The following is a 12,891-nucleotide window of genomic DNA, read 5'->3' on the forward strand; positions in this document are numbered from 1 at the left end:
AGGAGGTAAGGTTGTTTTTCCTGTTAGGTTGATCATAATGTCCTGTTGATGAGAGTCTGGAAAAAGTGTACTGTCGTGCCATGTGCCTTTCTGGGACAGACTGTTTGGAGGTCAACTTGGCAGCACAGAGCAAATGTTAAAGTGTTGATTTTCTTAAACAAGGACTTCTACTTAAGCAATCCGCCTTACAGAAATACCAGCACAGATACGGAAAGGATGTTCACTGAGGCACTTTCTGTAATAGCCAGACACAGGAAAGGACCTAAATGTCCATCAGTTGGAGTTTGTTTGAGTCCATGTGGTCCACCCAGATATGGGATACTAACTCAGCCACCATTAAAAAAGAGTTAGCCCCGGCCAGGTGGCTCAGTTGATTGGAGCATTGTCCTGTACAACAGAAAGGCTGCGGGATCCGTCCTGGTTGGGGCCAGACCGAGACTGCAGGTTCCATTCCTGGTTGGGGTGCGTACAGGAAGCAACCGATTGATGTTTCTCTCACATCTTCTCTCTCTTTCTCTCTCCTTTCCTCCCTTCCTCTCTCTCTAAAATCTCAGGTGAGGATTAAAGAAAAAACAAAGAATGAGTGACTTTGGGTGATGGAATGTTTTGGAACTAGATAAAGATGGTTGCACAACATTATGAATATACTAAAGGCCACTGAATGGTTCACTTGAAATATTGTTCATTTTATGTTGTGTGAAGCTTCACCTCAAAAAATTATTATTATTATTATTATTATTATTATTATTATTATAATTTTTGGTAATCCTCACCCAAGGATATTTTTCCACTGATTTTTAGAGAGTAGAAAGGAGGAAGTGGGGGCAGGGGAGAAACATCAATGTGAGAGACACATTAATTGGTTGTCTTTTGCACAAGCCCGGGCGAGGGCTGGGGATTGAACCTGCAGCCCAGGTATGACCAGTAATCGAACCTGAGACCCTTCAGTGCAAGGGCCAACACTAACCACTGAACCACCGGTTAGGATGATAAATTATTTTTTAAAAAGTCAGTCTTTTATACTAACACAGAAAGACATTATTAAATGAAAAGATAAAACTTTGTTTTCTGTGAATGTTAGCAAATGTGAAAAAAAGGTTTGACAAGATCTAGAACAAACTTAATAGCATTCACTTCTACTAAATGGACTTGGAAAAATGAGAGGATTTGTACTTAATTTTTTTTTACACTTTTTAAAAAATTCTTTATTGTTGAAAGTTTTACATATGTCTCCTCCCCCCCCCCCGCCATTGACTTCTCCCCACCCACTCCCACCCCCCCAGCACATGCCCTCACCCCCCACCCACGTACTTAACTTTATATACTTTGTAACGTATGAAAATTTAAAGTTAGCATAAATTACTTTCACACTGTGGGTGGGGAGGGGGATTTTGAAGTTGGTCAGGCCCTAACAGGTGGGCCGTTGATTCTCTCAAGTGAAAGTGGAAAATGTCTTTCATTTGAATCTGCTTTTTTGTGCGTTCCTCTCTCTGCTCTTTAACTCCCCTTTCCCCCAGGCTGGGATCAGAACCACTAACAGATGAGTGGGTTATTTGATGACTCACTTTGCTTGTTTTGACCTTTCCGTGCCTGTGGCTAATTGATTCTGCGTGCTGGGGATCTGCAACATTAGTCTGCTCCCTCTTTCAGAAGGGCCTGTTTTCAGGAGATCACGAGGATTCATGAGATACCATTAGTGAACTGCGTATTTGGAGCAAGTACTTTCTTGACCAGCCCGAGGCTGGCCCAGCAATCGTGAGCTCGAGCTCGTTAATGAGCCCAGCAGCTCAGGGATGCCATGTCAGCCTAAGGAGCTGTGTTGCTACTTGCAGACAGAACTGGCTTCCTGCTGGTAACACCCTGAGGTCCCTTGGAAATTTCTTTTTACATTTTTCACTTACTCATTTTTCTTGAATTACAAAACTTTGTAAACTAGGTTAAAAATTACCTATAATGTAGTCAGGTAAAAAAAAATAGAGTTTTGTGGCATCCCCTTTATATCTTTGCTCATGTGCATTTTTTTCATGATCATAAACTGTTCATATAATGATTTTTTTTAAAATTTTTTTATTGATTTCAGAGATGAAGGGAGAGAGATAGAAATATCAATGATGAGAGAGAATCATTGATCGGCTGCCTCCTGCACGCCCCACACTGGGGATCAAGCCCACAACCTGGGCATGTGCCCTGACCATGAATTGAACTGTGACCTCTTGGTTCCTAGGTCAACACTCAACCATGCCAAACGGGCTCATATACTGATTTAATCTTTTTGCATAGAAGGGATTTTCAGCTGTTAAAATTGTCTGTTAAATTAGCTCAGAATTGTTTTAATGACTACATAATATTCCATTAAGCAGATGAGTATACCTTATTTAGCAATGTCCTCATGTGAATAGTTGTCTTAAAATTTTCTTTTGTAAATTTTGTTGAATCTCAAAATATTTGGAAGCTACCTCATAATGTCTTAGTGAGGATGACACATATGTCACATATAAAATCAATTCTTGCCCTCAGTAAATTTATAATTCAGAGCAGGTGACCACTAAGTATAACAAAATGTGATTGTTACTGTATCAGCAATATGTCCAAATTGCTTTAGGAGAGCATGGGAAGACATTGGTAAAACCTTCCTAGAGGAAGTGTTTGAGTTATATCCTGAAGACAGTCAGGAATGAACTAGGTAAGAAATGACAGAAAAGCTTTCTAGGAAGAGAAGACTTCTTGAAAGAAGCACAGAAGATGGCAAGGCATGATGCATTTAGGGAATGGCAGATAGTCTAATAGGGCTAGAGATACCATAGTAGGGCTAGAGAATGGGTGAGTTGCAGGAAGTGATACTATATACATGCATGCTCTGGTCCGATTATAAGAGGCATTCTGTACCACACTGAAGAGTTGGAAATTTACACTGAAGGCCATGGATATGTGGCCACAGCCATGGCAGGGAGCACTTGCTAAGTAAGAATGTGGGGTGTTTTGTTTTTTAATATTTTTTTATTGATTTCAGAGAGGAAGGGAGAGGGGGAGAGAGAAAGAGAGAGAAACATCATGATGAGAGAATCATTGATTGGCTACTTCTTCACACCCCCTACTGGGGATCAAACCTGCAATCCAGGCATGTGCCCTGACCAGGAATCAAACTGTGACCACCTCTGGTTCATAGATCAATACTCAAACACTGAGCCACGCTGGCCAGGCAAGAATGTGGTTTTTGAGCACAGCAACACCTCATTACTTTAGCAAACTTTCTAATAAGTGTGTTGAAATCTTCTAGGCTGAAGGCTGAATATGATGCACATAGCTTTCGTCTTGATCATTTGTATTTGTCAAGAGAAAACACTATGGTAGCATGTTTCAGCCCTAAGGGTGCACTTTGGGTGCTTAGGCCACCCCAAAATCTACTGGGACCTCTTTGGAAAATAACTCGGGGACAGGCATCATTTGTTTGATATTTAGTATGTGTATTAGTTGGTACTTTTAAGTTGACAGAACCTTAACTGAGATGAATGCAAACAGAAAGGAGAATGTATTAGCGCCTTAGTCTGAGAGTGGCTCTTCCTGGCTTCAAGCACAGTGGGATCTGGGGACTCTCACCGTGTGGGTAAAGCTTGTTCCCTCCCCGCCTTCCTCCATTGGTGTCTCTCTCCATCCTTCATTCTGTGTCTCTTCATTCTTTCCTATATCAACCGACTCTTCTCTGTGACCAGGGAGAGTAGCTGCAAAAAACTCCTGCTTATGTTAACTCTTGGAGCTCACCATCCCAAAAGAATAAAGAGTCCTTCACTCTTCCTCCCATGATTCATGAAATTTCAGGGAATCACATGCCCCTTCCAGAACCAGGATGGGGTACTCTGCTTGGCCAGGACTGGGAGAGCCCAACCAAAGTGAGTGAGTAGAATAGCAAGGAGAGTGGGCTTCTGTTCCTAGAAGGAGGAGGCGAGTAGGAGTAGAATTCTTTAAGGACATCTACTACTGTCAGTGTTGTTCTTCGGAAGAGTGGAAATGTTTAATGGAAAAAAGTAGACCCATCGCTTGTCTGAGAGCTGCCTTTTGTGCATGTTCTTGTGTTTATCCAGATCGTGGGTACTCCCAGCACGTGTATGCGGGGAAGTGGCCCCTTGCCCAATTTTCCTTAGCACGTAGGCTCTAGACAATGCCCTCCTTCCCAAAAGGCCTCTGGCATTGTCCTCTCTTTCTTGCAGATGTCTGATTTATGTTCTGTCAGGGGCAGGAAGCTGCTCGAGTGATCCACCCAGCCCTGCGGCCCCCGTGACGGTTTGTTTTTCTTATTGTTCAGCGTTCCATTAGCTTCCGCAGCGAGAGCCGTCCTGACATCCTCACCCCCCGGCCCTGGTCCAGAAATGCCGCCCCCTCGAGCACCAAGCGGCGAGACAGCAAGCTGTGGAGTGAGACCTTCGACGTGTGCGTCAATCAGATGCTTACATCCAAGGAAATCAAACGTCAGGAGGTAGGCGTGGGGCCCACGGAGTTGACCGTGTGCCTGGCAGCAGGTGCACTGCAGGTCTACGCCGCTTTTCCAAATGCATTCTCCTTGGCATGTGTAGAAGGAAGACAAATGGGGGTGTCAGACCTTTTAAGGAACCGAGAAACCAGCATTCAGCTGGGTGGGTGTGGCCCCCATTTGAAAAAGAAACTGATATGAACATCTATATTTACAAAGAAGGTGAATTGGGACATGTCTATTTTCGATCCTGGAATTCACAAAAAATAATCATAATCATTTAGTGATATTTTAATAGCAACTTCTATAATATTTTAAAATATTCAGTTAATGAAACTTTGATTCAGTGTTGTGGAAAACTCTTCTGGGGAATGCAGTTAATTTCATTTCCGATAAGTTTTCTGTACCAATAGCCCTAAATGGCTATGATCATATTACCCTTTATGGAGAGTTCATCCCGTGCCAGGCTGTGCTAAATACTTCAAATGTGCATCATCTTGTGAAATCCTTAGAATTTATATTTTTTGAGGCAAATTTGACCTTGGAAAAGGGAGTACTTGAAAATTTTCTAGGTTTTTTTTTTAATATATTTTATTGATTTTTTACAGAGAGAAAGAGAGATAGAGAGTTAGAAACATCGATGAGAGAGAAACATTGATCAGCCGCCTCCTGCACATCTCCTACTGGGGATGTGCCCGCAACCCAGGTACATGCCCTTGACCGGAATCGAACCTCGGACCTCTCAGTCCGCAGGCCAACGCTCTATCCACTGAGCCAAACCGGCTTCGGCAATTTTCTAGGTTTTTGACTCAGCAATTCTTTTCTAGGAATCTATCTGCCAGGCACACTTATACACAGATGAAAAGATGTACGTGTGAGCTCATTCATCACAGTAACGTTTATAATAGTGCCAGAAACAGCCTGAACATCTATTACCAGGGAGTGGTTAAATAATGAATGTCCATACATGGAATTCTGTGTAGCTGTAGAAACACACAAAAAGTGCTGCTATGTATGAATGGCTAAGTGGATAAAGCAAAGCACAAAATAGGGTGAAGAGTATGCTACTATTTATGTGAAATAAGAGGGAAGGAAAAATGAACATATGTGTTTTTAAGTATATATTTGCTTTTAAAACATTAAAACCTAACCCACACCTGCAACCTATGTTCATGTTGACCAATATCACCCCAATCAATTTAATAAATAAGTAATTTTTTAAATTTAAAAATATATAACATTTCTGGAAGGAACACAAGGAACTGGTAATATTGTTGCCTCCTCGGAGGGGAACTGGGTGGTTGGAAGGAGGTGAGAGGGAAAGTTTTCAGCAAGTATAAATGTGTGCACTCTAAATTTTGAACCTAAGCAATGCATTATCTATTTTAAAATGAGTAAATAAAGCATTTACTTGCACTCAAAAAGTCCTGTGAGGAAATATGGCAAGATCTTAATGATGGTTAGCGAGATGATATTATGGGCATTCAAAAAAATTTTCTCTTTATACTTTTCTGTGTTTTCCGAGGGTGACTAGTGTGCATGTATTACTTGTACAGCCTGATAGTGGGAAGGAAGGAGGGAGGGACTGATTCCGCAGGTGAGGAAATCAGCAAGCACAGTGAGCACCAGAAAATGGCAGAGCCAGCCTCTGAACCCAGGTCCTGTCCTATTCCAAAGCCCTCGGTCTGCACGGTGACACTGTGCTGCCCCCCACAGATAACTGACTGTGGCCTGCCCCATTGTGGAGTTCTGTGATTTCCCTCTTCTGGGGTCACGTTCGGTCAGACAGTCAGGCTATGTACGTGAGCTCTAGTAAAACAGGTGTACAAGGTGAGGAAGGCCCAAGTAAAGGCTAGTTAAGGATGTTGTGCCAATGCACTTCCTGGTTCTGTAGTTTTGTAAGATGCCACCATTCGGGGAAGCTGAAAAGGCTGTGTACCGGACTTCTCTGTACTATTTGCTTAACTTCACACGTGAGTCTGTATTTCAACATAAAAGATTAAACAAAAAAGAGTAGCTGGAGGGCATGGCGTCAAGGCCTTGCTGGGCCTCGGAGGGACACCATGTCCTGGGCTCCAGCAAGTGTCCGGCTCCACCAACCCCAGGAATGGAGGGGTTCTCCACCCTGCTCACTTCTGCCTTGCCGTCTAAAAGAAATGTAGGAGTCCCCGAACTAGCACCACCAACGTGGAGTCTTTTCATAATGTAATGTTTGCCACCATTTAGACTCCCAGAGGAGAGTAGAAGAGCGTTCTGCACACCACAGCCTTTAAATTATGATGGCTTAATAGAGCCAAATTAGACATGGTCCCTTTATGCACTCTTGCACATAGCCAGCTCCTGTAATTTTATTTATTGTACCGTGTAGGCCTGCAAAGTAATTGAGAATGAATTAACTTCACCGGACATTTAGAGCGATAAAATATTAGACTCTTCCTATAATTCCAGCCTCAGGACAAGAGTTGATAGGAAACACTTTCCGTTGAGATGCACCTTATGTTGAGTAGAAGGAAGACAAATTGTGATGGCCCAATTAATAACACTGCCACATCCATCACTGAGAGCAAACCCTGAATCCTTCACTATGATTGCCACTCAAACAAACTCGTATCCGTGGCTCAATCTGTAATTATCTTACCTAAAATAGTTCCCTCTTGTTTGGCTGCATCAGAGATCTATAACATGAAAGATGACTTGTTGGGTTGGAAACGTACGTTGGAACCCCCTTTATCCCACAAACAGATAAGCACATTATACAGAAGTTTTGCAAAATCTTTCCTTTGTAGTTTTTAGCCACTCGATACATTTGCTGCAGCTCAACTTAACTCTTTAAGAATCCTTTAAAAATACTTAAGAAGTAAGTAGATTTGGAGCTTTGAGCACTGTTTGAATTTGGTCTCATAAATGAGATGCTTCAGTGGATGTATTTTATCTTTCCTTCTCAGGCGATCTTCGAGCTTTCCCAAGGCGAAGAAGACTTAATAGAGGACTTGAAATTGGCAAAAAAGGTAAATTTAAATCCAGTGGTCATGTGAGGCACCCCATGTTTTTCCCTCTAACTTCACAGTTCTAAGGTTGTCTTTATGAGCACTCTTTGTATGACTAAGGTTCATCCAAAATTGAGAAAAACCTGCACAAACCAAGCCGTGGGGGAAATGGCTCAAAACAAGAAGGCTCTCCGGACCTGGCGCCTTTAGGGGTTCTCCTCTGCATGCTTCTAGTGCACCTCAAAGAATACTTCAGTTTAATCGGAAAGTGTTGGTGGAGGCCTGGCTTTACGTATGTTTTGTTGTCCTAGAAGTTTCACGTGCAGGGCCTCCTTATCCACGGGAGAGAGAGTGTAGATGGTCTGAAACTGGAATTGTGTGTTAGAAATAGTCATTTGAATCTCACAAGTGGATAATACGGTTAAGTGAGTCACTTGTGTACTATCATGTCAGTTAGGGTCTTTTATATGGAAACTAGAGGCCCAGTGCACAACATTTGTGCACTGGGGAGGTGCACTGGGGAGGGGGAGTCCCTCAGCCCGACCTGCGCCCTCTTGCAGTCTGGGAGCCCTCGGGGGGGGGAGGGGGTGTCAAACATCCTTAGCGCTGCCACGGGCTTCTGGCTGAGCGGCATTCCCCCTGTGGGAGCGCACTGACCACCAGGAGGCAGCTCCTGTGTTGAGCGTCTGCCCCCTGGTGGTCAGTGTGCATCATAGCAACTGGTCATTCTGCCGTTTAGTCAATTTGCATATTAGCCTTTTATTATATAGGATTTGTTTTTTTTAATCACATTGTGTGTGGGAAAATGGATGAAACCCATGCTTTGTAGCCTATGTAGCCCCCTTTTTTTTTCTTTTCATTCTCACCTGAGGATATTTTTCCCATTGATTTTTTTTAGAGAAAAAGGAAGGGAGGGAGAAAGGGGAAGAGAGAAAGAAATATTGATGTGAGAGAGACACATCAATTGGTTGCCTTCTGCACCTGCCCTGACTAGGGCTGGGGATCAGACCTGCAACCCAGGTATGTGCCCTTGACTGGGAACCAAACCCAGGACCCTTCAGTGCATGGGCCAATGCTCTAACCACTTAGCCATACCAGTCAGGGCTTGAACTATTTCTTAAACATATATTTAACTTTCCGTGTGTTTTTCTTATCTTCCCAATTAGCTTTATAAATCTTGAAGGCAGAGACTGTGCCATCTGAGTCTTTGTATTCTATTACAGTACCCTGGAAATAATTGGGTGTTCTTGTGGGTTAATTATCATTAATAAGAGGTAGTAATAATGTAAAATTTTAAAACATACAAATCACATCTGCTCTATACTTAGGATTTGTGCCCTTTCCTAGATGTATGATACACTAGAATTTTTTTAAAAAATCTTTGGTTTATGAACAACCACAAAAGGCTCAAGGCAATGCTGGATTCCCATCTGCTCCAGCCACACCCATCTGCTGTTTCTGCAGCATTATGGGAGAAGTTGTTGGGGAGAGCCAAATATTTTGTTATTCTCAGGGCCTCTCAGAAACCATTTACATTAACAGCTTACTTCCTCCGAGTTTAAATGTTTGCTTCCATCTCTTGTGGTTCTTGCACAGGCCTATCACGACCCCATGCTGAAACTCTCCATAATGACAGAACAGGAGTTGAATCAGATTTTTGGAACACTGGACTCTCTGATTCCTCTACATGAAGGTATAATTTTGTTCCAAGGATGAGTTGTGACTTGTAGCCTTAATTGAGCTGTCTTATACAAGTCATGATTATGTAATAATGTGAGTAACCCAGAACCTACCTCCAGCCTCCTTCATATTTGAATGCCTAACAAAGTAAGTGTTCTGTTTGTTTACCAGAGCTCCTTAGTCAGCTTCGAGATGTCCGGAAGCCTGATGGCTCAACTGAACACGTCGGTGCCATCCTCGTGGGCTGGGTAAGAAAAGTTCTCTGGTCTTGATTGAAGATAAATTTCAATAATTTAAATGGAGTTTCATATTAGCTAGACTTCTCTTTTTATTAACAAACACCGATTTCACACCAGAAACAAATAAAACAGCAAATTCCTAGTAAAATTTATCATTATAGTTAGGCTGTAGCTCTTCAAAGCAGGGAAATAATTTTTTTTCTTATTACACATTTACTGCATTTAAAGAGAGCATGCCCCTTTATTTCAATAAAATAAAGTAACATTAGTTAATGTTCTATTCAGGCCAATTATAATATAATTATTACCAATTCTATTCCAGTACAAAGTTAGGGACATATTCCTATCCATCATCATAAAAAAACTTTTAAATATTTTTTAAAATATATGTTTATACTGATTTTTTAAGAAAGAGAGGAAGGGAGAAAGAGAGAGAAACATTGATGTGAGATAGAAACATCCATCAGTTGCCTCCTGAAAGCACCCGATCAGGGATTGAACCAGAAACCAGGGTAGGTGCCCTGACGGAAAATCAAACCTGTGACCTTTTGGTTCATGGGTTTAAGCTCCACCACTGATCCACACTGGCCAGGGCCATAAAAAACTTTTATTCAGGCTGTCAAAAACCTCTTATAGCCAAATGTAGTTTCATAAACAAGGTGATAACTAAATGTTGTTGTTGTTTAGCATATATCTGATTCTAAGTAACTTCATAGAATGCTGACCTTCATCTCAATATCACCCCTTTTCTTTCCTAATTGAAGGGATCAGCTGCGACCTTAGATCAGGGCTTCTAAATGTATGGTCCTGGGCTGAACGTGTGTTTTATTGGGTCCATACGGTGGTTGTTCATTTGACTGATTTATTTTAGGCCAGGCATGTACTCTCTATTTTGCCACAGGCCCCATCACTCCTATGGCATGCTTCTGTTTCCCTCTGTGAATGCTTGAGTGCTCTACCCCAGCCCCAGGTGTTTTCCATTTGTTATGAACCAGGTCGTGAAAGCAGAGTACTCTGATGACTTCTTCCAGTCAGGATTAGGCCTCTCATCCTTCTGATCCACACAATGATCTAGAACAGGGCTGGGAACCTTTTTTCTGCCAAGGGCCATTTGGATACTTATAACATCATTCCCAGGCCATACACAATTACCAACTTGAAAATTAGACTGCTCTATTTGGTCAAAAATTTAATTAACTCACCCCTAATGCTTTCGCAGGGCCAGACCAAATGATTTCGAGGGCCTTATAATGGCCCGCAAGCCAGACGTTCCCCACCCCTGATCTAGAAAATAGGCAGATAGTGCCACAACAGCAAGGATTAGGGACATCCGCTGTTTGAAGAATGTTGTGAAGGTTATGAGCTCTACTCTTACCATGTGCGTTCTCTTTATCCAGTTCTATTTGCATTTGTGTTTTAGCCTTCCCAAAACCTTCTGGTTCCTAAGTTTTGACATTGATCTCTTATAGTAACTTATGCTTCTCAATTACTGCCTTGATCCAGAAACTTTGAGGGTTTCATGACTTAGCTAGCGTTAGTTCGGGAGTCAATTTTAGCAGAGAGGCTGAAATATCCCAAGGGCTTCTGAAAGGCAAGTAATGTTCTCATGTGAATAATTTAGAAAATGTGCTTCAATATTTCAGGAGCGGTCATTCATCTTATATTTTTGACTTTCATTTTATTATAAGCTGTGGTAGATGTTTTAACTTCTTTAGCCCACAAAGAAATTTCTCTAAAGAGAGCCAGACAGCTGGAGACAGAGAAGGTGCAATGAGAAGAGAGGGTGTGCTCACTGTGCGTACACTTCTGAGTCTGTGGCTGCTTTGATGGGGGGCCGGGGCCAGAGAAACCCCACTCCAGAATCAGCGTGGTGACGGCTGTTTCTGATGAGATGGCCACATGGAACTGCATGGTTTCCTCAGACACCAACTTACAAATTGTCAGTTTGTATCAGAAGCAAAAGTACAGGCATTTGCCTTATTAATTTTTTTTTTCTGAAAGAAATGTTTGTCACTTCTATTAGAACATTGGTTTGCTCGAGGGATAGCTTTTGCAGTCCTTTGGGCCCATTGCTACCTGCATCCTTCAGACATCAAGTGGGACTTGCAGCTCGAGGAGCAGCCTAAAATTAAACAACTGGCCCGTTGTTACCAGACCTCATAGTAACGGTCCTTGTTTATCAGGCTGACGAGCTGTTAAATGTTTTCCCTCTTTTAACTGCAGATGTGTCCGTGCGAGTGGGAACTGTAAACCAAAGGGTACATCTGTTTGAGCTCTGGTCTTTTTAACAGAACAAAATAAACATCTTAGTGGACTTTGAATGAGAAAAGTCAGAGCCCATTTGACCCATGAAAAATTGATTTATTCTCCCCATAAGAAAAAGAGGGGGAAAAACCCTTTTAAACAAGTGAGTCTGCCAAGTGGGTTAGCCCTGACCAGCCCTTTTGACCTTTGAATGAATCAATTACTTTTACTTTGAAAGCCTTATAGGAGTGTGGGGTTTTTTTGTTTTTTGGTTTTTTTTCAGGGAACCTCTCTGGGTACTGAAGATCAGTCTCCCTGAGGGGTCAGCCTGCTCTCATCAGCCTCCCCATCATAAAGAAACAACTTCCCAAGTGACTTACCTTCACACCAACCCTTTTTTCAGTAATAAAATAATTGATAAGCTCTCCAAGGCACAAGTTCTCATGTTAATTTGGGTCCTAATTCAATTTTAATTCCAAGGAGAGAGGCAGGGCACATGAAAGCAAAAATATAGATTTGTTCTGTGTCACTTTTCACAATGTTAGGGAGATAGAAGGAATTTCTAAAAAAAAAAAAGTGAGTTTCCCTTATAAATTCTTTCTTGATAGTCTATTTAAAGAGATGGCGAGTGCAGAGCTTTGCAGGTGGGATGGGGAGAGAACACACTCAGACTGGTTTTGTCTCCAGCTGAGCATGTAGTCTTGCTTCTCTAAACCAGTTTCTTCCATAAAAATATTCTAAGGATAAATAATAATAACAGCTGGCCCTTACCGATTCTTAACCAGGAACCACGTTCGTGCTACACTTTTTATTCTGCTTATTTAACTAAAGGAGAGGAGGACATTAGTCTATGCATTTTGTAAGTGGAGAAGCTGAGGCTCAGAAGGGTCACGTGACTAGTAACAGCCTGAGTTAAGGCTTTGAAACGATTCTCCCTGATCCCAGTCTGTCCTCTTAACCACTGTGTTGTCTGTCACCTCTCACATTTCATATAAGTACACGTGTATGTAATTGGGAACCAAGATGTGTACATTCTTCATTTCCTATCTAGCTATAGATCACCTGTGGCCTTTTCTAGTCAGTGGACTGCACCAGATAGCCTTCCAGGTCATGCCCAGGAAATGAGCACCCTGTCAGGTGTGAACACAGGACCAGAGCCCGATTTGGTTGCCATGGCAGCAGGGGCAGCAGGATCAGAGAGTAAATGGCTCATTGGGCAGCGAGCAGCAGTGTCTTTGGGGCCTCCTCACTAGTTACTGCTGCTTTCTTTCTCTGT

At 42.2% G+C, this 12,891-nt stretch overlaps 1 protein-coding gene across 3 annotated transcripts in view; it reads left to right on the forward strand.

Moving 5' to 3' along the window:
* ARHGEF3 (Rho guanine nucleotide exchange factor 3) overlaps window positions 1–12,891 on the forward strand; it is a gene marked incomplete at its 5' end in the record, with an annotated part of 148,650 nt that overhangs the window by 119,152 nt on the left and 16,607 nt on the right. For all 3 annotated transcript variants that reach the window (XM_081105969.1, XM_081105968.1, XM_081105970.1), the window contains 4 exons: window positions 4,301–4,471; window positions 7,411–7,473; window positions 9,049–9,145; window positions 9,304–9,380. In XM_081105969.1, coding sequence (XP_080962095.1) covers window positions 4,301–4,471; window positions 7,411–7,473; window positions 9,049–9,145; window positions 9,304–9,380 — 408 coding nt within the window. The remainder of the gene's footprint in view (window positions 1–4,300; window positions 4,472–7,410; window positions 7,474–9,048; window positions 9,146–9,303; window positions 9,381–12,891) is intronic.

Source organism: Myotis nattereri (genome assembly GCF_964212035.1).
Source record: "Myotis nattereri genome assembly, chromosome: 14".
NCBI lineage: Eukaryota > Metazoa > Chordata > Mammalia > Chiroptera > Vespertilionidae > Myotis > Myotis nattereri.